At 38.6% G+C, this 21,654-nt stretch overlaps 1 protein-coding gene across 3 annotated transcripts in view; it reads left to right on the forward strand.

Annotated features, from left to right (window-relative positions):
* Nucleotides 1-20,519, forward strand: part of UGDH (UDP-glucose 6-dehydrogenase) — a 32,329-nt gene extending 11,810 nt beyond the window's left edge. For all 3 annotated transcript variants that reach the window (XM_035005112.1, XM_035005114.1, XM_035005113.1), the window contains 10 exons: nt 4,304-4,405; nt 7,693-7,893; nt 8,026-8,223; nt 9,315-9,462; nt 12,020-12,114; nt 14,852-14,982; nt 15,219-15,352; nt 16,581-16,672; nt 16,788-16,898; nt 19,146-20,519. In XM_035005112.1, coding sequence (XP_034861003.1) covers nt 4,304-4,405; nt 7,693-7,893; nt 8,026-8,223; nt 9,315-9,462; nt 12,020-12,114; nt 14,852-14,982; nt 15,219-15,352; nt 16,581-16,672; nt 16,788-16,898; nt 19,146-19,256 — 1,323 coding nt within the window. In that variant the 3' untranslated portion in view covers nt 19,257-20,519. The remainder of the gene's footprint in view (nt 1-4,303; nt 4,406-7,692; nt 7,894-8,025; nt 8,224-9,314; nt 9,463-12,019; nt 12,115-14,851; nt 14,983-15,218; nt 15,353-16,580; nt 16,673-16,787; nt 16,899-19,145) is intronic.
* Nucleotides 20,520-21,654: the final 1,135 nt, after the last annotated feature.

The raw sequence follows: 21,654 nt of genomic DNA on the forward strand, positions 1-21,654 counted from the left end.
TCCTCTTAGCAAGTAAATGACTTTAGGCTCTAATTTTCCTGTGTCTTTCTTAGACATCAGTTAAGAGATGCCTGCTTAAGGAATTTATAAATCAGAAAATAAAGATGATTTCTGTGTTGTGTTTATTTTTTTTTTAAAGATTTTATTTATTTTTTAGAGAGTGAGTGAGAGAGAAACAGCATGAGAGGGGAGAGGGTCAGAGGGAGAAGCAGGCTCCCCGCCGAGCGGAGAGCCCAATGTGGGACTCGATCCCAGGACCCTGGGATCATGACCCGAGCCAAAGGCAGATGCTCAACCATCTGAGCCACCCAGGCGCCCGTGTTTATTTTATTTTTAAGAAGATTTTGTTTATTTATTTGACAGAAAGAGCAAGCAAGAGAGCACAAGCAGGAGGAGTGGCAGGCAGAGGGAGAGGGAGAAGCAGGCTCCCCACTGAGCAAGGAGCCTGATGTGGGGCTTGATCCCAGGACCCTGGGATCATGACCTGAGCTAAAGGCAAACGCTTAACCAACTAAGCCGCCCAGGCGCCCCTGGAAAAATATTTAGAAGGAAAAATGATAGGACTTGATTGTTGATGATATAAGAAGGATGAAGGAGAGGAAGGAATCTAGAATGATATCCAGGTTTCCAGTTTGGGTGATGGGTGCATGATTGTGCCATTAATTGAGATCAAGAATGCAAGATGTTGTGGAGAGTAGTGGGAGATCAAATTTCAAATTCTATTTGGTCCTATTTAGTCATAAAGGCTTTGGGACATCCAAATAGAGATGTTTAGGAGACAGTTGGATATATATCAAAAGTGTAAGCAAATGATTCAGGGCTGGAGACTTAAAGTTAGGATTATGCAGGTAGTAGTTGAAATCAGAGTAATTGAGCTCTCCCAAAAAGAGTCTGCAGAGAGAACAGAGCATGAGTCAAGGACAGAACCCAGAAAATCTGTAATGTTTGATGATAGGTGGAGGAGGAAATGCCATCAAGAAGCAATGGAGAGTAATTCATTGAAGGGTTAAAGGCAGTGATTTTATATATTTATATTTTTTTTCTGTGGTTGATAAAGGATCAAGCATGTTCAAAACTAAAGTCACCAATTACATAGAGAAGGAAAGGTCAAAATGTAAGAAGGGGCTAATTGATGGAATAAAGTCCAGAAAGAGAGCAAAAGGATGGAATCAAAAGCACAAGGATTGGCCTTGAAAGCCTCTTCCTTGGAGACTGGAGGAAAGTAAACAAGAGTGGATAAAGATATGGACAGTTTTGTCAGTGGGGACATGAAAGAAAGGTGACTGACATATTGGCAATTTCAATTGTCTGATAGTAAGAGGTAAGATATTTTGAAGAAGATAGAAGGGGTAATGTTGGGTCAAGGACTTGCAAATAGTGGAGATTCAGAGCAATAATCTCAGAATAGAGAGGACAAAGTAAAAGATTATCAGGTCACATTGAAAACACAGCTAGGAGTCCCTGGGTAGCTCAGTCAGTTAAGCATCTGACTTCAGCTCAGGTCGCGATCCCAGGGTTCTGGGATCGAGCCCCACATCGGACTCCTTGCTCAGCAGAGAGTCTGCTTCTCCCTCTGCCTCTGCACCTCCTCACTGCTTGTGATTTCTCTCTCAAATAAATAAATAAGTAAAATCTTTAAAAAAAGAAGAAAGAAAACCCAGCTAAATATACTTAGGGTCCATGAGCTTGTTTATTGTGGTTCTTTCTAATTCAATATGTTTATATTTTATGGGCCAAAACTATATGAATAAAAAAACAGTCGTTTTTACTTCCGGAAAAGGAAATAGTAATGATCATCAGATAAAATATGGTGACAAGATACTTAAGTGTTTACTCAGAAAATAGTATAGTAGAAAGTGTTAATATTTAACAAAGTATTTTGTATTACCATATTTTTTGAATAGTCACTGCTTTTCTTGTTAACTTTGTAATAATTTAATAGCTACTTTTTAAAAAGTAAAATGGATAATTTGCTTTACTTTTTCTGAATAAAATGAATGATAATTTTACCCTGTGAAAGGATTGAGTTCTTCCATAAAAAGTACCCTATAAATTCTCAATACTAATTGTGATAATTACATAATGAATTTAATAAGAGGTAGAACCTATATTATTAACTACTTCTGCATCAGTTTTGGAGATCTACAAATATCCCATTGATTTTAACAGAATAATATAGTTGTTTGTTTTGAGGTGTTATTAAGGCTTAGTTAGTATAAATCCTGCATTGCTCTGATTTTAGGTTACTGTAATTTAAATATTAGGGGATTATATATAAGACTAAATTCAGTCTTCTCTGCAAAATCCCTACTCTATAATCTTTTACTCTCATTTTCTAGAACCAAGAAAATGGTTTCTATGACCCGTGGGCTCCCTCTCCCTCTGCCCCTCCCCAACATGTGCTCTCTCTCTCTCTACCTTATCTCTCTCTCTCTTTCAAATAAATAAATAAAATCTTGAAAAAAAAGATAATAGGGGTGCTTGGGTGGCTCAGTCATTAAGCCTCTGCCTTCAGCTCAGGTCATGATCCCAGGGTCCTGGGATCAAGACCCACTTTGGGCTCCCTGTTCGGCAGAGAACCTGCTTCTCCCTCTCTTGCTCCCCCTGCTTGTGTTCCCTCTCTCACTGTCTCTCTCTCTGTCAAATAAATAAAATAAAATCTTTTAAAAAAAGATAATAATTATTTAAAAAACATAAGCATGTCACCTGGGGCACCTGGGTAGCTCAGTTGGTTAAGCATCTAACTTTTGATTTCCGCTCAGGTCATGATCTCAGGTTTTTGAGATCAAGCCCTACTTCGGGCTCTGCACTCTGCATGGAGTCTGTTGGAGATTCTTTCTCTCCTTCTCCCTGTGCCCCTCCCCTTGCTTGCTTGCTCTCCTGTGTTCTTTCTCTCTAAATAATAAATAAAGTCTTAAAAAAAAAAAAAAGTAAGCATGTCACCATTGTTACTACTACAAATTTTAAGAATAGTTTCTTTATATCAAGAATTCTTATACGGGTCCTTCTTCCCGTAGTTTATTTGAATCAACATCCAAGTAAGATCCATAAACTGCAATAGATTTTTATCACTTGTGTCTTTTAAGACCATAGTATTTTAGGGTGCCTGGGTGGCTCAGTTGTTAAGCGTCTGCCTTCGGCTCCTGTTATGATCCTGGGGTCCTGGGATAGAGCCCCGCATTGGGCTCCCTGCTCGACGGGGAGCCTGCTTCTCCCTCTCCCACTCCCCCTGCTTGTGTTTCCTATCTCGCTGTGTCTCTCTCTGTCAGATAAATAAATGAAATCTTTAAAAAAAAAAAAGACCATAGTATTTTAATCTCTCTTTCTCTCTGTTTTTCTCTTCAGTTTATTTGTTGAAGAAACTAGATTGTTTATCCTATAGAAATTCTCAGTCTGGGTTTTGCTGATTGTACTGATCTAAGCAGATTTATTTTTTATTTATTTTTAAAAAAGATTTTAATTAATTTATTTATTTGAAAGAGAGAGCACAAGCAGGAGGGAGAGGGAGAAGCAGATTTCCTGCCGAGCAAGGAGTCCGATGTGGAACTCGATCCCAGGACCCTGGGATCATGACCTGAGCCAAAGGCAGATGCTTAACCGACTGAGCCACCCAGGCGCCCTGATCTAAGCAGATTTAGATCTGATTTTTTTTTTCTTGCCTTCCCTCCCTCCATCCCTCTCTCCCTCCCTTTCTTTCTTTCTTTGGCAAGGATACTTAGGTGGTTTTGTACAGCCCAATATTCTTAATATAACTATATTTCCTGTTAAACTGTATGGGGAAAGTAATAAAATTTTCAGTTAAAATGTTTCTTACATTAGGACTTAGAAAAAATATATATTTAGGTATGCATGAAGTAAATGTTGACTATTTGACAACCAGTTGTATGACTTGAATTCTTAGGGGTAAAAACCTGCATTCATGATGATGACGCAAAATCAAATGTTTGCCTGAAATCACGAAGACCTTGAATTTTCTGATAATTGAATTGATACTCAGTTAATTGTTAACTCTTATGAAACAAGCACATGGTAAACAATGAGACATTAAAACAAGCTGGTGCTTTTATTGTGGCAAAGTCAATTTTGCTCTATTTAGTATTGTTACATAATGTACACTTTTGGCCTTTGGTGTAGGATCTTAGATTTTTCTACAAAGGTGTTATTTGAGAGCAAGTCTAGACCTCTAAATTGTAATATAACTTTCTCTTTTAACAAAGGTAATTCTATGCTATTAGGTAATGTCATATGACTGGTAAACTGTATATACAACTCTTTTTTTTTTTTTTTTTTTTTTTCTGTTTAGCCAGGACTAAAAGAAGTAGTAGAATCCTGTCGAGGAAAAAATCTATTTTTTTCTACCAATATTGATGATGCCATTAAAGAAGCTGATCTTGTATTTATTTCTGTAAGTATTTTCTTTTGCTGTGTGAGTTTTAATGTGTTCTTTTCTATACAGAAGTTTCATTGTATTTGAATAGTAATCTGTTGGTATCAAGCCACATCTTCACTTACTATAGGGTTATCCAGTTGAATTTTGGTTGTTACTTTGTCTAACACTTCACCATACCCTGTAAATCACCTGGTCAAATATATCAGTGATCATTGATCAAATAAATTTGGAGGAAGTTCTAGTCTGGGATCTAGAATTATGAAGTACTGGTGTGAGTTCATGTGGTAATAGTATATGTATTTCATCATTTCTTGTTTCGACCACTGCAAAGCATGTGTGCAAATTTATGGGCATCTCCTATCTAGATGAATTATGTTCCAGAAGTCATTTTATTTCTTATTTCTTGAATTTTTAAAGAAGATTTCAGGGCTCCTGGGTGGCTCAGTCGTTAAGCGTCTGCCTTCGGCTCACATCATGATCCCAGGGTCCTGGGATCGAGCCCTGCATCGGGCTCCCTTCTCAACGGGAAGCCTGCTTCTCCCTCTCCCACGCCCCCTGCTTGTATTTCCTCTCTCGCTGTCTGTCTCTCTCTGTCAAATAATTAAATAAAATCTTTAAAACAAAACAAAACAAAAAATAAAAAAGATCTCATTTTTAAGTGATCTATACCCCTAATATGGGGCTCGAACTTGCAGCTCCGAGATCAGGAGTCTCATGCTCTACTGAGCCAGCCAGCTGTCCCAGCAGAAGTAATTTTAAATGAACTCTTTGCAATTTGGCTTGTGTTCGTTAGGTTACAAGCTAGTCCACAGGCACCTTTGGCTCATAATATGGCTAACCTGATGTACCTTTGTAATGAAAAAGTAGAACCAATACTTGGGAGTTAAACTCTGGTAATCTAATATTTGAACCAAGGTAACTTTTGCTGTCCTTGTAGCCATTTACTCAAATAGTCTATGTGTGATCAGTATAGTAATCATCAATTTGTGGCTGAGCTAGGGTGTTCTATGACTCAAGACCTTCAGGGCCTTAAAGAGTAAAGGGGAAGCCAGTGGCATGGGCTTTCACTGAGCCCCATGAACTTAAGGAGAGAAATATCATAGGGGCCCTAGAGGGTAGATGTTGTTGAATTGATTATGCGTGTTGTTAATGATTATAAGTTGTTGAATTAGGGGTTGCTTTCTGACTGATGAGACAAAAGCAGTACCATAAAGATAACTCCAGAAGAAAGTGGTAATGACGCCAGTGGTGAAACCATTATGAATTCATTCTCTCTTTTGGCATTCTTAATTACTTCAGAGAAATTCGTGCAGCTCCTGTGACTTGCCTGCCCATCGTCTACTTAAGCTTGGAGAAGGTTAAGAGACAAGGCATAGAAAATGAGAAAAGATTTTGGAGTAGCTAGGTACTTGGAGAAAATCAAGAAGTTATCTTAATCCAACTTTTGGATAACGAGAATCTGGAATGGGAGTAGTGGAATTTTCCATAAAAAAATATTTAAAAAGATCTATTCTCAGGCAGTAGAGTCCACCGTAGGGTGGTCTGGCCAGACAGCTAATTTTACACTTGCCTCTCTGCGGATCTAGCTTGAGCTGTGCTGAATCTTTCCAAGCTATTACTTTGCATACCTGTTATGGTAATTTATTACTGTATAACTCACATCTACTTCCCATTATTCTCTGGATCAGCTTTTTAAAATTTATTTGTTGTCTACTTTTCATTATGCAAAATATCAAATTCATACAAGAGATGAAGACAATAATATAATGAATCCTATTTACCCATTCTCCATTGTTAGCAGTTACCATGGCTGATCCTGTTTCATTTACTACTTCTCTCCCTCTCCTCCTACCCCAGGCTATTTTTAGGCATATTCCAGGTAGGAATAGTTTTATATAAATCAGTGTTCAATTGTCCTCTTCAGAGCATCTTTACTAGGGGAAGCTGTCTGCTCCTCTCTCATCTTTAGCATGTTCCACCTTATCCTATTAGTGGCTTGGCCCTTCTGTACTCCAGTGCACCCTGACTTCCATGTCTAAGGCTTTTCCTAAGTTGTTCCATGCAAATGAACAACTTTTGTTCTCCTGATTTTCATACCTCAACAGTGTTTGAGTTTTGATTTATTTTGGCTTCTTCCTTTATTTAGTCTCCCATTAGGTTATAAGCTTGTCAAGAGAAGAGAATTGATACCACTAATTACTGGCTCAAAAACTATTCCTGTATAGGGGCACCTGGCTGACTGAGTTGGCAGAGTTGACAAGACTCAATCTTAGGGTCCTGACTTCAAGCCCTACATTGGGTGTGGAGCCTGCTTAAACACACACACACACACACACACACACACTCTTCCTGTATAGAATTGTGGGCTTTCTGAAGTGCTTTGATTTTTACCAAAGCATTATAAAACCCAATGTATTAGATTTTAGAGCACATGCTATCCTCATTTTCCAATGAGGTAATTGAAGCAAAGGCAGCTACACTTCTCCAAGGTTACATGGTACGGCTAAGCCAAAAGTAAATGCCTGGACTCTGGACTCATGATTTCTTTTTCTTTCTATTTGATAATCGTCTACATAGTATTGTGAGTCCTAAAGATGCTAGATAATGTCTAGCTTTAATGATCTGAGAAAGCCATTTGTGAATGATATTGCAAATATTTTTGAAAAGCTATTGATATAGGTCTATTAAAAAGGAGGATAGAAAAGGTTTTAGAGGGATGCCTGGGTGGCTCAGTCGGTTAAGCGTCTGCCTTCGGCTCAGGTCATGATCCCAGGGTCCTGGGATCGAGTTCCACATTGGGCTCCCTGCTCTGTGGGGAGCCTGCTTCTCCCTCTGCCTCTGTCTTTTTCTCTGTCTCTAATGAATAAATAAATAAAATCTTTAAAAAAAAAAAAAAGAAAAGGTTTTAGAGACCAGGATAATATATTACATACAATAAAGAGAGGAAAGAAAACTTACATTTCATTTCAGACTTCGAACTCCTCGAGGACAGCAACAGTCTCATTCATCTTTGTATCTCCAGGGCTTAGCTTGCAACCTGCCTGCCCTAATATCTGTCACTATATAGTAGATTCTCAACAAAAATTTGTTGAATGAGTTCCCCAGATGCTTCAGGATGTTCTGTCTGATGATTATATTATTAAAATGTATCATTTCCATGAAACTAATAGAGGGTTAAATTAAAGCTAATGATGATAGTTAACTTCCCGCTTAACTAGTTAATTGATGGTTCAAGGTTCATGTTGAAATCGCTGAATCTCTCACAGATACTTCTTGTTCATAATCGCATATGCTCTCACCAGGTGAACACTCCAACAAAAACCTACGGAATGGGGAAAGGTCGCGCAGCAGACCTGAAGTATATCGAGGCTTGTGCCAGACGCATTGTGCAAAACTCACACGGGTACAAAATTGTGACTGAGAAAAGCACAGTTCCAGTGCGGGCAGCAGAAAGTATTCGTCGAATATTTGATGCAAACACAAAACCCAACTTGAATTTACAGGTATAAACAAAGGAAGCATTGGAACCTGATTTTTTTTTTTCTTGGAACCTGATTCTTAAATAAATATTGATGCCTTATAGTTGCCAACGGTTAATTCTAACTTTAAAACTTTGCTTTGCATTGGAATTCTAGGTGCTGTCCAACCCTGAGTTCTTGGCGGAAGGAACAGCCATCAAGGACCTAAGGAACCCGGACAGAGTACTGATTGGAGGGGATGAAACCCCAGAGGGCCAGAGAGCTGTGCAGGCACTGTGTGCTGTGTATGAGCACTGGGTTCCCAGAGAAAAGATCCTCACCACTAATACTTGGTCTTCAGAACTTTCCAAACTGGTTGGTACATAGCATTCGACTCTCCATTACATTTAAAGCTAAGGACTTATTTCTCTTAAGCCTGATAAGCCACACAGGTACTTTCTTAATATTAATATTTAGAACATAATATTCTTGTCCATTATGAAATAATTTTCACAAGGGAAATCAAATATCAGGGTATAAAATATTCTGGAAAATTCTCCATTTTTAATAAAATGTAACATAAAATGGAGGGTGCATTAAAATAGTAGTTTTTTTTTTTTTTTTTAAGATTTTGTTTATTTATTTGAGAGAGAGACAGAGACAGAGAGAACACAAGTGGGGAGGAGGAGAAGCAGGCTCCCTGCTGAGCAGTGAGGTCGATGCAGGACTTGACCCCAGGACCCTGGGATCATGACCTGAGCCGAAGGCAGACACTTAACGACTGAGCCTACCGTGCGTCCCAAAATAGTAGTTTTTAATGGGGCTCCTGGGTGGCTCAGTCGGTTGAGTGTCTGACTCTTGATTTCAGCTCAGGTCATGATCCCAGGGTCATGGGATCTAGCCCCAAGTCAGGCTTCGCATTCAGTGGAGAGTCTGCTTGAGATTCTCTCTCCTGCTCTGCCCCTTCCCCACCCCTGCACTTGCTTGCTCCCTTTCTCTCTCTCTCATATAAATAAATCTTTAAAAAAAAATAGTTTTTAAAATCACTCTATCTTTAATCCCATTCTTAATCATCTTTCTTCTCTACTTTAAAACATTTTCCTTGGGACGCTTGAGTGGTTCGGTAGGTTCTGTGTCTACCTTCGGTTTGGGTTGTGATCCCAGGTCCTGGGATAGAGTCCGTCATCAAGCTCCTTGCTCAGCAGGGAGCCTGCTTCTCCCTCTACCTGCTGCTCCCCCTGCTTATGCTCGCTCTCTCTCTTTCTGTCTCTCTGACAAATAAATAAATAAATAATTTTTTAAAAATACATTTTCCTTTACCACCACATCCATAGCCTCCTCAAATTGAGCCTGTCAGTAACTTTCATATCTCCCTCAGTAATTTGTATCAACTCAATGAAATATAATCCAGACATATAAAATTGCTATTTAACTCATCATAATTTTCCTTTTTTCCCCCTCCAAAGGCAGCAAATGCTTTTCTTGCCCAGAGGATCAGCAGCATTAACTCCATAAGTGCCCTCTGTGAAGCAACAGGGGCTGATGTAGAAGAAGTGGCAACAGCCATTGGAATGGACCAGAGAATTGGAAACAAGTTTCTGAAAGCCAGTGTTGGTAAACTGAATTTTTTCTGTACATAGAGGAGGTTCCTTTAGCTAGGTCTCTAACTTTAAGGAAGTCTTTGTATAACTTAATGCCCTTAGAGTAATGATTCCATGATACATGTAGCCTTCAACCTATCAAGAACTTGCCAAGTGAAGCAATAATTAAACTTCTATTGTTTTAATAATTACTGATTGATTAGTAAGATAAACACAGTTCACTGTTTTAGGAGGATTAATTAATATTTAAGTAGAACATTTAGGAAGAGTAAGTTTGGGAGACTACATAGGACATAACTCAATACCTCACTGAAGCAAATGGGAAGAACATCCCCTATCATTTGCTTTGCCTACTAATATATAGTTGTGGAAATGTGGTCTTGGTGAAATACAGTTGGTCCTCATTATTTGCCAGTTCTGTACGTATGAATTATCCTACTTGCCAAAATTTATTTGGAATCCCCAAATCAATGCTCATAGTGCTTTCATGGTCATCTGCAAACACACACACGGCGGCAAAAAATTTGAGTCATCCAACACAGACATTCCCAGCTGAATTTGCGACAGACAATGCTCTTGTTTTCTCGTTTCAGCTCCTGTTCTGTAAACAAGAGCTCTTTTTGTGGTCTATTTAGTGTCACATTTTTTACGTCTTTGTTGGTGATTTACCTTCTTTAAATAGCCCCCAGGTGTATTGTGTGTGAAGTGCTAGTGTTATCGAGGGTTCTGAAATGCCAGGAGGCTGTGATGTGTGCCCCTCAGACAAAATACACGTGGTTAGATAAGTTTTATTCAGGCACGAGTTATAGTGCTGTCGGCTGTGAGTTTAGTGTTAATGAATCAATAATATATATTAAATAAGGTGTCTTTAAACACACAAAAATAAAAACAGGGCCACCTGGCTGGCTCAATTGATAGAGCGTGCAACTCTTGATCTCGGGGTCATGAGTTTGAGCCTCACGTTGGGGGTACAGTTTACTTAAAAAAAAAAAAAGCAACACAAAACGATTATGTATCAACAAAACTAAAATACAACCTACGAATGGGAGAAGGTATTTGCAAATAACATATCCGATAAACAGTATCCAAAATATAAAAGAACTTATATAACAACACCCAAAAAACTAAATAATCCAATAAAAAATGGATACAGGGCACCTGCCTGGCTCAGTCTGTAGAGCTTGTGACTCTTGATCTCAGGATCATGAGTTCAAGCCCCATTCTGGGCATAGAGCTTTAAAAAAAGGGTGGGGGTAGAAGACATGAACAAACATTTCTTTAAAGAATACATACAGATGGCCAACAGACACATGAAAAGACTCAACATCACTAATCATCGGCGAAATACAAATCAAAACCATAATGAGATACCACACCTGTCAGAATGGCTAAAATCAAAAACACATGAAACAACAAGTGTTAGCGAGGATGTGGAGAAAAAGGAACCCTTGTGCATTGTTGGTGGGAATGTAAGATGGTGCAGCCACTGTGGAAAACAGTATAGAGGTTCCTCATAAATTAAAAATAGAATTACCATATGATCCAGTAATTCCACTACTGGGTAGTGGAATACACACACACACACACACACACACACGTGTGTGTGTGTGTGTGTATTAAAATATTACTCAGCCATAAAAAAAATGAAATGTTGCTATTTGCAACAACAGGAATAGATCTAGAGAGTATAATGCTAAGTGAAATAAGTCAGTCAGAAAAAGACAAATACCATATGATTTTACTCATATATGGAATTTAAGAAACAAAACAAAGGAGAAAAGAGACAAACCAAGAAACAGACTCAACTATAAAGAACATAGTTAGGAGGTGGGTGGGGGATGGGTGAAATAGGTAATGGGGATTAAAGAGACACTTAGCCATGGCTATTTTATTACATGTTGTCTGACTGCTTTTGAGCAAAGGCAGAGTTAATAGTTGTGCCAGAGACTGTGTGGCCCACGAAGGCTAAAATATTGACAATTTGTCCCATAAAAGTTTACCAGCCCTGTGCTAAAGTAAGAGATGTAGGGCAGTGATACTAGATGAATGAGAAATAAAATAGAAAATGTAGCCATAATAAAACATTAACGAGAAGATTATCTGGAAATTATTTATAGAGTTTATTAGTTGCTTAAAGATTTCACACAATCTATAAACCCACTAAATTTCCAACATCTGAATTTTAGTATTAAAAATCCTAGGGGCGCCTCTGTGACTCACTTGGTTAAATGTCTGACCCTTGATTTCCTCTCAGGTCGTGATCTCAGGGTTGTGAGATCTGCATTGGGCATGGAGCCTGCTTAAGATTCTCTCTCTCCCTCTCCTTCTAACCCTCCCACCCCTCCCTTCTCTCTTAAAAAAAAAAAAAATCCTAGCATAAGGCCATCTGGCTGGCACAGTCAGTGGAGCACGTGACTCTTGATCTCGGGGTTGTGAGTTCGAGCCCCACATGTGGTATGGAGTTTACTTAGAAAAAAATTCTAGCATAGGCCCTCAAATTTAGTATGACAGATTTGTCACATGATTCGGTCGTGGTTCTTAAATGAAAATATTGTCACTTTTTTCTTCAGGTTTTGGTGGAAGCTGCTTTCAGAAAGATGTTCTGAATTTGGTTTATCTCTGTGAGGCTCTGAATTTGCCTGAAGTAGCTCGTTATTGGCAGCAGGTATTAATCTTGATAGTCAACAACTTTTGATTAACTTCTAATTAAAACATGTGACCCTTTGTCTATAAAGTGCTTTTGATAGGATTTTTTTATTCCAGGAACTCAACTATCATTATATTCATTTATTTTATTTTTTAAAAGATTTTATTTATTTATATGATGGAGAGAGAGACAGCGAGAGAGGGAACACAAGCAGGGGGAGCAGGAGAGGGAGAAGCAGGCTCCCCACAGAGCAGGCTTCCCGATGTGGGGCTCGATCCCAGGACCCTGGGATCATGACCTGAGCCGAAGGCAGACGCTTAATGACTGAGCCACCCAGGCGCCCCTATATTCATTTATTTTAGTTTTATTTCTTAGGCTTCTCTGTTTTTAATTGTCTTTTTTGCGAATGAACTCTGATGGTAATTCTGGTAAACCATATTTCTTCTAGTTTTATAACAAGTTTGCTCCCAAAATAAAGCAAGAACTATTATTCTTTTTGTGGGGGAATGGGCAGAGGAGAGAAAATCTTAAGCAGGCTCCACACTCAGCCTGGAGCCCCACACAGGGCTTGGTCTCATGACTCTTGAGACTCTCAGATCATGACCTAAACCAAAATCAAGAGTCAGATGCGTGGGGCGCCTGGGTGGCTCAGTTGTTAAGCGTCTGCCTTCGGCTCAGGTCATGATCCCAGGGTCCTGGGATCGAGCCCCACATCGGGCTTCCTGCTCTGCGGGAAGCCTGCTTCTCCCTCTCCCATTCCCCCTGCTTGCGTTCCCTCTCTCACTGTGTCTCTCTCTGTCAAATAGATAGATAAAAAATCTTAAAAAAAAAAAAAAAAAAAAAGAATCAGATGCTTAACCGACTGTGCTACCCAGACATCCTAAGAACTATTATTCTTAATTATAACTCTTTTCGGGCACCTGGGCGGCGCAGTCAGTTAAAGATAGAACTCTTGGTTTGGGATCGAGCCCTACCTCAGGCTCCCCATTCATCGTGGAGTCTGCTTGAGATTCCCTCTCCCTCTCCCTCTGCCCCCTGCCCCACATTCTCCCTCACTCTCTTTCTAAAATAAATGAATAAATCTTTAAAAAAAATTATAACTCTTTTCTGGAGTGCCTGGGTGGCTCAGTCAGTTGGGCATCTGCCTTCCGCTCAGGTCATGGTCCCAGGGTCCTGGGACTGAGCGCCTGCATTGGGCTCCCTGCTCAGCAGGGGGAGTCTGCTTCTCCCTCTCCCTCTGCTGCTCGCCCTGCTCGTGCTCTCTCTCTCACTCATTCTTTCTCGCAAATAAATAAATAAAATCTTTAAAAATAAATAAATAAAAGAATATTTTTTTAAAAAAGAAAAAATTATAACTCTTTTCTATCTTGAAAGGCAGAATATAAAAATAAAGGAAGAACCTGTATTGTAATGCTTTCAGGTGGCTTGTGTGTGTTGATATCTGTTTTGTCCTTTTGAGATTCACAGAGCTAAACTTAGAGACCTTTCCCAAATTGAAAATAGAGTTAACATTAATTGAGTGCTTTCTCTGTGCCAGGCATTTTTTTAGATACTTTGCATGTAGTATTTCGTTTGGTCCTCATCACTAATATTATCCCCCATTTATAGGTGAGGAAACTGAGTCTTAGAGATGTTAAATAATTTGTCCAAGATACCAGCCAGCATATATATCTTCCCCCAAAATTTTTCTGCAAGTTTATAGTTTTATAGATTTCAGCAGTGGGTGAGAATATAGGAAAATGCACATTTTTAAGAAAAATGTACAATGTAAAAGTTTGTTTCACTCGATTCAGCAAGGTGACTTTATCTTCCTGTCCATCATGGCAGAAATGCAGATAAATGCTTGATTTTGTAACATTTTGGGCTCATTTCCCAAGCTTTCAAATTTTGTGACAGCCCCTAGAAATCAGAGCTGTAAAAAAAAAAAAAAAAGGTAAAAACCAGTCTCTTTCCTTATATTCATCTGGTCACCAATATGAAGATTGTTTATACCCTTAGGAGAGTAAAGGATTAGGTGATCAGAGACTTTTATAATATCAATTTAAAAACTTTGCCAAGGGAGAGGGGCACCTGGGTGGCTCAGTTGGTTAAACTTCCAACTCGATTTCGGCTCAGGCCATGAACTCAAGGTCGTGAGATCTCATTGAGCCTGCTTAAGATTCTCTCTCTCTCCCTCTCCTCCTCCCTGCACACACACACACTCTCTCTCTCAAAAAAACAAGTTTGCCAAGGGTTAGTGGTGTTATGGTTCATCCAGAGGGCAACTATAACTCTGCATTGTTCAACTGTTCTCTGTCCACTTTGTACTCGCTGGTGAGGGGTGAGGGGTAAGCATATGAGGGGATGCTTTGGGATTGTATTGCTTATAGCTTTGCTTCCACAGGGTTTGGAGAAGTTGGCTAAGGAAAGCACTTGTTTTCTATTTTAGGCTGTTCTTATAGCTAGATCTCTAATGGGGTTGAAACTTAACTGTACTCCCCATCTTTATATTCATTCCATCCCAGATTGATGCATGGAAAGTTAAGCCAAGTGAAAATGTTCATGATGGCTTTAAGTGGTAGGGTACTAATTCTTTTTTTTAAACCAGTAGATAGATACTAAAGAGGTTGGTTAATCTTTGCCTCCTGTTTTACTTTATGAGGCTGGTATTCATACAATAGTCCTGTAAAACTGTGAGCAGTGTATGGCAGAGGATGCACTTCTTTTAACTGCACTAACTGTACGCAACATTGCACAATTGTATGTGTAATTTCAGGTTATAGATATGAATGACTACCAGAGGAGGAGGTTTGCTTCCCGGATTATAGACAGTTTGTTTAATACGGTAACTGATAAGAAGATAGCTATTTTGGGATTTGCATTCAAAAAGGACACTGGTGATACAAGGTATCAGTTCTTTAAAATATTTCTACCCCTTTGAGAGTGCTGACTCTTCCTCTCATTTTGATTTTTAATGGTGGATGTGTGTATGTGAAATATATACATATATATATAGTATAAAGAGTAAAAATAAAGTGAGTATCTGTATCCTCACAAGAAATAGAGTCTTACCTCTATAAACTCCTAGATATTAGAATATATGCCATTTCAAAGCTTAGCAATACTGATTTTTTTTCCTTCAGAGAATCTTCTAGTATATATATCAGCAAATATTTGATGGATGAAGGTGCACATCTCCATATATATGATCCAAAAGTACCAAGGGAACAAATAGTTGTGGATCTTTCTCACCCAGGAGTTTCACAGGATGACCAAGGTAAGGCTTGAGTCTCATGAATCACTCTGAGTATGGGCCCTAAAACCTGTTTGTTCTCTAGAAACCTTTGGTTGTTCTGTCCTTGTGTGTGTGTGTTTTAATGAAATGCTGCGTTTTAAAAAAGTTTTAATTCCAGTATAGTTAACATATAGTATTATATTAGTTTCTGATTTATAATATGGTGATTGAACAATTATATACATTACTCAGTGCTCCTCATGATAAATGTGTTCTTTAATCCCCATCACCTATTTCACCCATCGCCCCACCCACCTCCCCTCTGGTAACCATTACTTGGTTTTCTATAGTTGAGAGTCTGTTTCTTGGTTTGTCTCTCTCTCTCTCTTTTCCTTTGTTTTTTTGTTGTTGTTGTTTCTTAAATTCCACATGAGTGAAATCATATGGTATTTATTTCTCTGACTTACCTCACTTAGCATCATACTCTCTAGCTCCATCCATGTCATTCCAAATGGCAAGATTTCATTCTTTTTTATGGCTGAATAGTATTCCTGTGTGTGTGTGTGTGTGTGTGTACACAATGGAATATATATTAATTTTATTTAGACATATATTAAAACATCTTGGGGCGCCTGGGTGGCTCAGTTGGTTAAGCGACTGCCTTCGGCTCAGGTCATGATCCTGGAGTCCCGGGATCAAGTCCTGCATCAGGCTCCCTGCTCGTCAGGGAGTCTGCTTTTCCCTCTGACCCTCCCCCCTCTCATGCTCTCTCTATCTCATTCTCTCTCTCAAATAAATAAATAAAATCTTAAAAAAAAAAAAACAAAACACCTTCGCCTGTATGGACATTTAAAAAAAAATAAAAATAAAAAAAAAATAAAACATCTTTACGCATTCATCTACTGATAGACATTTGTGTTGCTTCCATGGTCGTTCCATTTATATCATTGGTAGGCCCTCTTTTCAGCCTCATTTCTCTAAAATTAAACTCTTAGACATTGTTCCATCAACTTTGATTTGAAGTGATCGGCAGTGGGTCAGTCTAATGGTTTTTCCAACATATTCTAAAAAGCCTCAGAGGTTCCAAGGAGATGCTGCTAGGGCAAGGTGCAGGTGCTCCAGGCGTCCACCATTCCTCTCATTCTCATTTCAACCAGACCATTCCACTTCTGTCAGACCCTCAACTCTGCCTGCAATCCTAGTAGTAAAGTGCATAATTTCAGATAACTCCTTTCTCATTGCCAATATCTCGTGGCTGTTGTCGTTATAGTGTCCCGGCTCGTGACCATTTCCAAGGACCCATATGAAGCCTGTGATGGCGCCCATGCCGTGGTTATTTGCACAGAGTGGGACATGTTTAAGGTGAGGTGACAGAAGTCATATTAATGAAAATTTTAGAAGTATTCTGGTATCATTTGGGGTTGAGTGTGTGTTCATGTATATGTTCTGTTTTGTTTTTTTCGTTCTGTCTTTATAGGAACTGGATTATGAACGCATTCATAAAAAAATGCTGAAGCCAGCCTTTATCTTTGATGGGCGACGTGTCCTGGATGGGCTCCACAATGAACTACAAACCATTGGCTTCCAGGTAATTATGGTCCCAGACTGGTTTGGTTTTGTTTGTTTGGTCATTTGCTTTTTAGTGGGTTTGAGTTTTAGTATTTTAATATTCCCTTCTTTAGCAATAACATAAATTGGGGCAACGTGTTCTCTGGGAAATGTCTATGTGCTGTGTGTAATTACTTTATTCCCTCCTTAATTTGTGATCTAAAGATCATTCAGTAGTGGTCTTCCTTATGTAGTACCTAGGATTCAGCAGTTGCCTATTATATGGGGATAGACTGTATCTTGCCTTACCTCATCTAAAGATCAAGTAAGAAAATATACGAACTTAAAAGTAAATTTTTTTCAGGCGCCTGGGGTGGCTCAGTTGGTTGGGCGACTGCCTTTGGCTCAGGTCATGGTCCCAGGGTCCTGGGATCGAGTCCCACATCGGGCTCCCTGCTCAGCGGGGAGCCTGCTTCTCCCTCTGCCTGCCATTCCCCCGGCTTGTGCTCTCTCTCTCTCTCTGACAAATAAATAAATAAATAAAATCTTAAGACAAAACAAAACTGCAAAATGCAGTATAGTTGTCACATGTTGTATAGGATCCTATACCTTCTGAGTGCTCAGCACTGTCCTAGCACCTGAGAGTCTGAGTGAAAAGTATGGGAGCTTCCGTGGGACTGGCCCTTTTCAATTCCAAGTTTGTCAGTTAATTCTGGAATGTTCAGAGAGCTGACAGTCACCCGACCCGTCCATTTAATGTTGCATCTCTATCAGTTTCCCCCAGGAGTCCCATGAGTATTCATGAGAAGGAGGTACTTTCCATTTCCTCAGAGCAGTGTGGATGTGGGGGCGGGAGGCTTGAGGTGAGGTTGAGGAGGATAAAGAAATATGCCAGGAGATTGCAGTCAGCAGAGTCCTTGAGCAGAGCAGAGCGGGGCAGGGGTTAGAGCTGGCCATGTGCGTCTGCTCAGCACCAGCTGTCTTGGGGACATACTGATAGGGCCTCATCTACTGCTCAGAATATGTGATCTGGTTCCCGTAACCTGTCACTGAGTTGTTGAAGATCCTTCTTATTTAGAATTGGTGCTCATTTCTCATTCATGAAAGATTCACTTGCAACAAGAATCAGATGACATCCTTGTCTGTTAACACTCCATCAGGGACCTTGGGGATTCTTCTGTCCTGCCCCTCCTTAGTGAGTAATAGCATGACTACTCTTCCCAGTCATGACTTAAACTGAAGCAATGTTATTTTTTAAAGATGACTTCCAAGGCATAGACACATTTTCTCTTCTACTTGTATGACTCATCTAAGGGAGAAGAGTTGTAAAGATCGATAGATACATATACACATATATATATATATACTCTTTAATATATATATATTTAATGTGAGTTTGGGTTCTTATAAAAGTTAACTCTTTGTGGTAGGGATTCTAAAAAATAGGGAAAAAAGTAGGAATGGAATCCTATATAATAAAGGGCATTTATAAGTCACTGAGACAATTGATGAATACAAAGCAGAAGCCCTCTGAGTCAGAATTAAGTATTAATTTTTAACTCAAAAGACCTTTATGAAAATTGCATAGTATATTTTTGCTGTAGAGAGGAGCTCAATTTATGATCGTTGAAGAAACAGTGCCTTTAAAAATAAGATTAATGATTTTGGATATGTGAGGAAAAGTTTAAGTTGTAATATGCAAAATAAAAATTGACTACCATTTATTTATTGAAGGCTGACTGGTCTGCCAGGCGTAGTGCCGAGCACTTTATGTAATTTAATCCATACCACAACCTTTGGAAGTAAGTGGTAGTGACACCATTTACAAATGAGGAAGAAAGACCTAGAGAACTTAGGTGGACACAATTATCCGTCAGGAATGCAGCTGGGGCCTTTCAGACTCTGAAGCCTGAACTCCTGAAATCTACGCTATGACAGCTTATGCTAATTTTTTAGAATAAGGGAAGCAGACACGAGAAGAAAGTTTGAGAGAAACTGTGATTTCCCTGGAATCTGGTCTGAGTTGCTTCCATCCATGTGCTGAGACAATGGCGGCATGTGAGCCGGTCCTCTGTTTGAGGGGGTGCGGTGTTGGGAGTGGCAGGAGTAAGAGACTCTAGACGTGACTAGGAAGAGTGGAGTGCAGATTGACTCTAGAGACACAAAAAAGATGGAGGGAACCGAAGATCTTTCATAGCAACCCAGACCACTTGAGACCCTCTTTTGCTTTTAAAAGGAAAAAAATACTCTAGATTTTCTTTCTAAAATCTTTTTTTCCCCCCTCTAGATTGAAACAATTGGAAAAAAGGTGTCTTCAAAGAGAATTCCGTATGCTCCTTCTGGGGAAATTCCAAAGTTTAGTCTTCAGGATCCACCGAACAAGAAACCCAGAGTATAGACATTGCCATTTTTTTGGTAATTTTTTTGGTACTTTAGGATAGCAGATATCTATCTGATATTAAATGGTAAATGAACCAAGTGTTTTTAAGGAAACAAAGCTATTTTTTTAATAATCAAATTTATCCTAGCTGTATGGGAATTAGCATATCTGGTATTAGGAATCTAGTATATTTTTTACGTATTTTTATAATGTTATTACCTCAGTGAGTGGATGAGTGGTAAATAATCATGTTGGTTTTAATGGTGTCAATTTTTGTAAAATAAAAATTAAACCTGAAACACTTTTTACTTTACAAAATGTCCATAGGCAGCACTTTAATATCACGTTGTAAAGGAAAAGGCACTCCTTGGTTTTTCTGATCATTGGTTTATTTACTTGTCATTAAATATGTATTTTAAACCATGAGATTGCTGTCCTAAATACTGGGCTAAACCTGCTAACCTTTCAAAAGTGTCCTGGAGACTTGGAGGTTTCTGGCTTAATCGGGTAAGGTGTTTGCCAAGCCACTTCTTGTCTCTTTGAACCTGGAAGGAAGATGCAGTGGACAGAATGGGGCCTTGTGTGCTTTTCTTTTTCTTTTTCTTTTTGGATGTGCTTAAAACATTTTCCCTATGCTTCCATGTTACTAGTGACCCTATAAGTTTGGTTTTGCTCCTTTTGTTTTAAGGAGCTCTGTTGTTTTTTTTAGCCCAAGAAGATCATCACTGCTCATTTCCAATCAATCCAAATAAGACTAAAAGGCAGTTTTATTTTTAACATGAATAGAATATCAGTATTGGTCTAGTTTATTCTTCACATCTCATTTTTTTCTCACTGATCATTATTTTTTTAGTTCAAGAGCCAAAAATATTTGTTACCTTTATGTTACATTTTTATTTCTGTAACTCATTGAAGTTTCCCCTTTTTCTTTAAATAAGAAAACCAATATAATCTCATGTATGAACTTAAAGAAGTAGATTTTACAAAGTACGTATAGCATAATTCTAAAATAAGAATTTTTGTATGTTTCCATGTGCTTTTTTCTTATGGCTTTTATTGACTTATATTTGATTTTCTTTTGTACTTTTTCATTATTGAAATATGTCAGATGTCCATTTGATGCTTGTGCTCTGCTGAGAATGTACAAATCAAGTAAAACAGATACAAGTCTCATTCTTTAGGAATTTTGTGGCTCAGTGAGAGTGCAGAGACAAATATAAAGATGAGGACAGACATCTGTACAGATATCAAATACATAAATAAAATATTCTGTATCAACAATTGCATGGGTGTATTTTTTGTCATAGTGCAAGTAACAAATGAGTCATGACAGTCTGACATTAGATAGAAAAATATTACTCCTCACTTTTTTGGGAAAAGAGTATTACATCATTCTTTCAAATGATGTAAGAAAGGGTGGGAATTTAGCAAATAGATCAGATATTGGCAAACCAAAGCTCATGGACCAAATCCGGCCAGCCACCTGGAAGCTAAGAATGGTTTTTACATTTTTACATGATTACATTTTAAATGGTTATGTAAGTCCCCAGTTTTGCCCCTTGTCCTGAAAAGCCTAAAATATTTGCTATCTGGCTCTTTAAGAAAACGTTTGCAGATCAGGGTGAAAAAAGCAAAATATCAGAAAAACACCAGAGTGACTCAACATAAAATAATTCTTTACTCATAAGACCCTGAGGTGAGAATGAGCTTATTAATTAGAATTTGCTTTACATTCCTGCTTGAAAATATTCTCGTATTCTGCACAATAATCTTATATTCTGTTAAGGGGATTATAACCCAAAGATTTTCTGCGAAAGCAGATAGAATCAGGCACTGATTTTAAGTTGCAGGATGTTTCGATGCCTAGGATTGATAAGTAAATAATTATGTGTAAAGTATAGTTATTGACTAAAAAGAAGGAAAAAAGGGCAAGAGATAACTCATAGAACCATGTATATTTGCCGTTTGTAATGGGGAGAAAAAAAAACCAGTAACTGGGCAAGTAACCTAACACAGCAATTTGAGTCCTTTGTGTGAAAAGTTACAAGAAGGTGATTAGCCTTTTTCTCCCTACTAAGAAAATTAAAGACTGTGTGTGTGTGTGTGTGTGTTTTAAATGACATAAGATTTCTATTTTTATTAGCTGGTATGTTTTTGATTGGGGCAATGAATACTGGTGAGATTATTAACTAGGATTTACAATTGAAACTAATACAGGGACAGCACCTGGGTGGCTCAGTTAGTTAAGCGTTGGACTCTTGGCTTTGGCTCATTTCATGATCTTGGGGTCGTGAGACAGAGCCCTTTGTTGGGCTCCATGCTGGGCGTGGAGACTGCTTGGGATTCCCTCTGCCCCTCTCCTCTTCCCTTCCTATAAAAAGGAAGGAAGGAAAAAATAAAAAATTTTTTAAAAAAG

The sequence above is a fragment of the Mirounga leonina genome, unplaced genomic scaffold, assembly GCF_011800145.1.
Source record: "Mirounga leonina isolate KUSES-001 unplaced genomic scaffold, KU_Mleo_1.0 Mir_129, whole genome shotgun sequence".
Lineage (NCBI taxonomy): Eukaryota > Metazoa > Chordata > Mammalia > Carnivora > Phocidae > Mirounga > Mirounga leonina.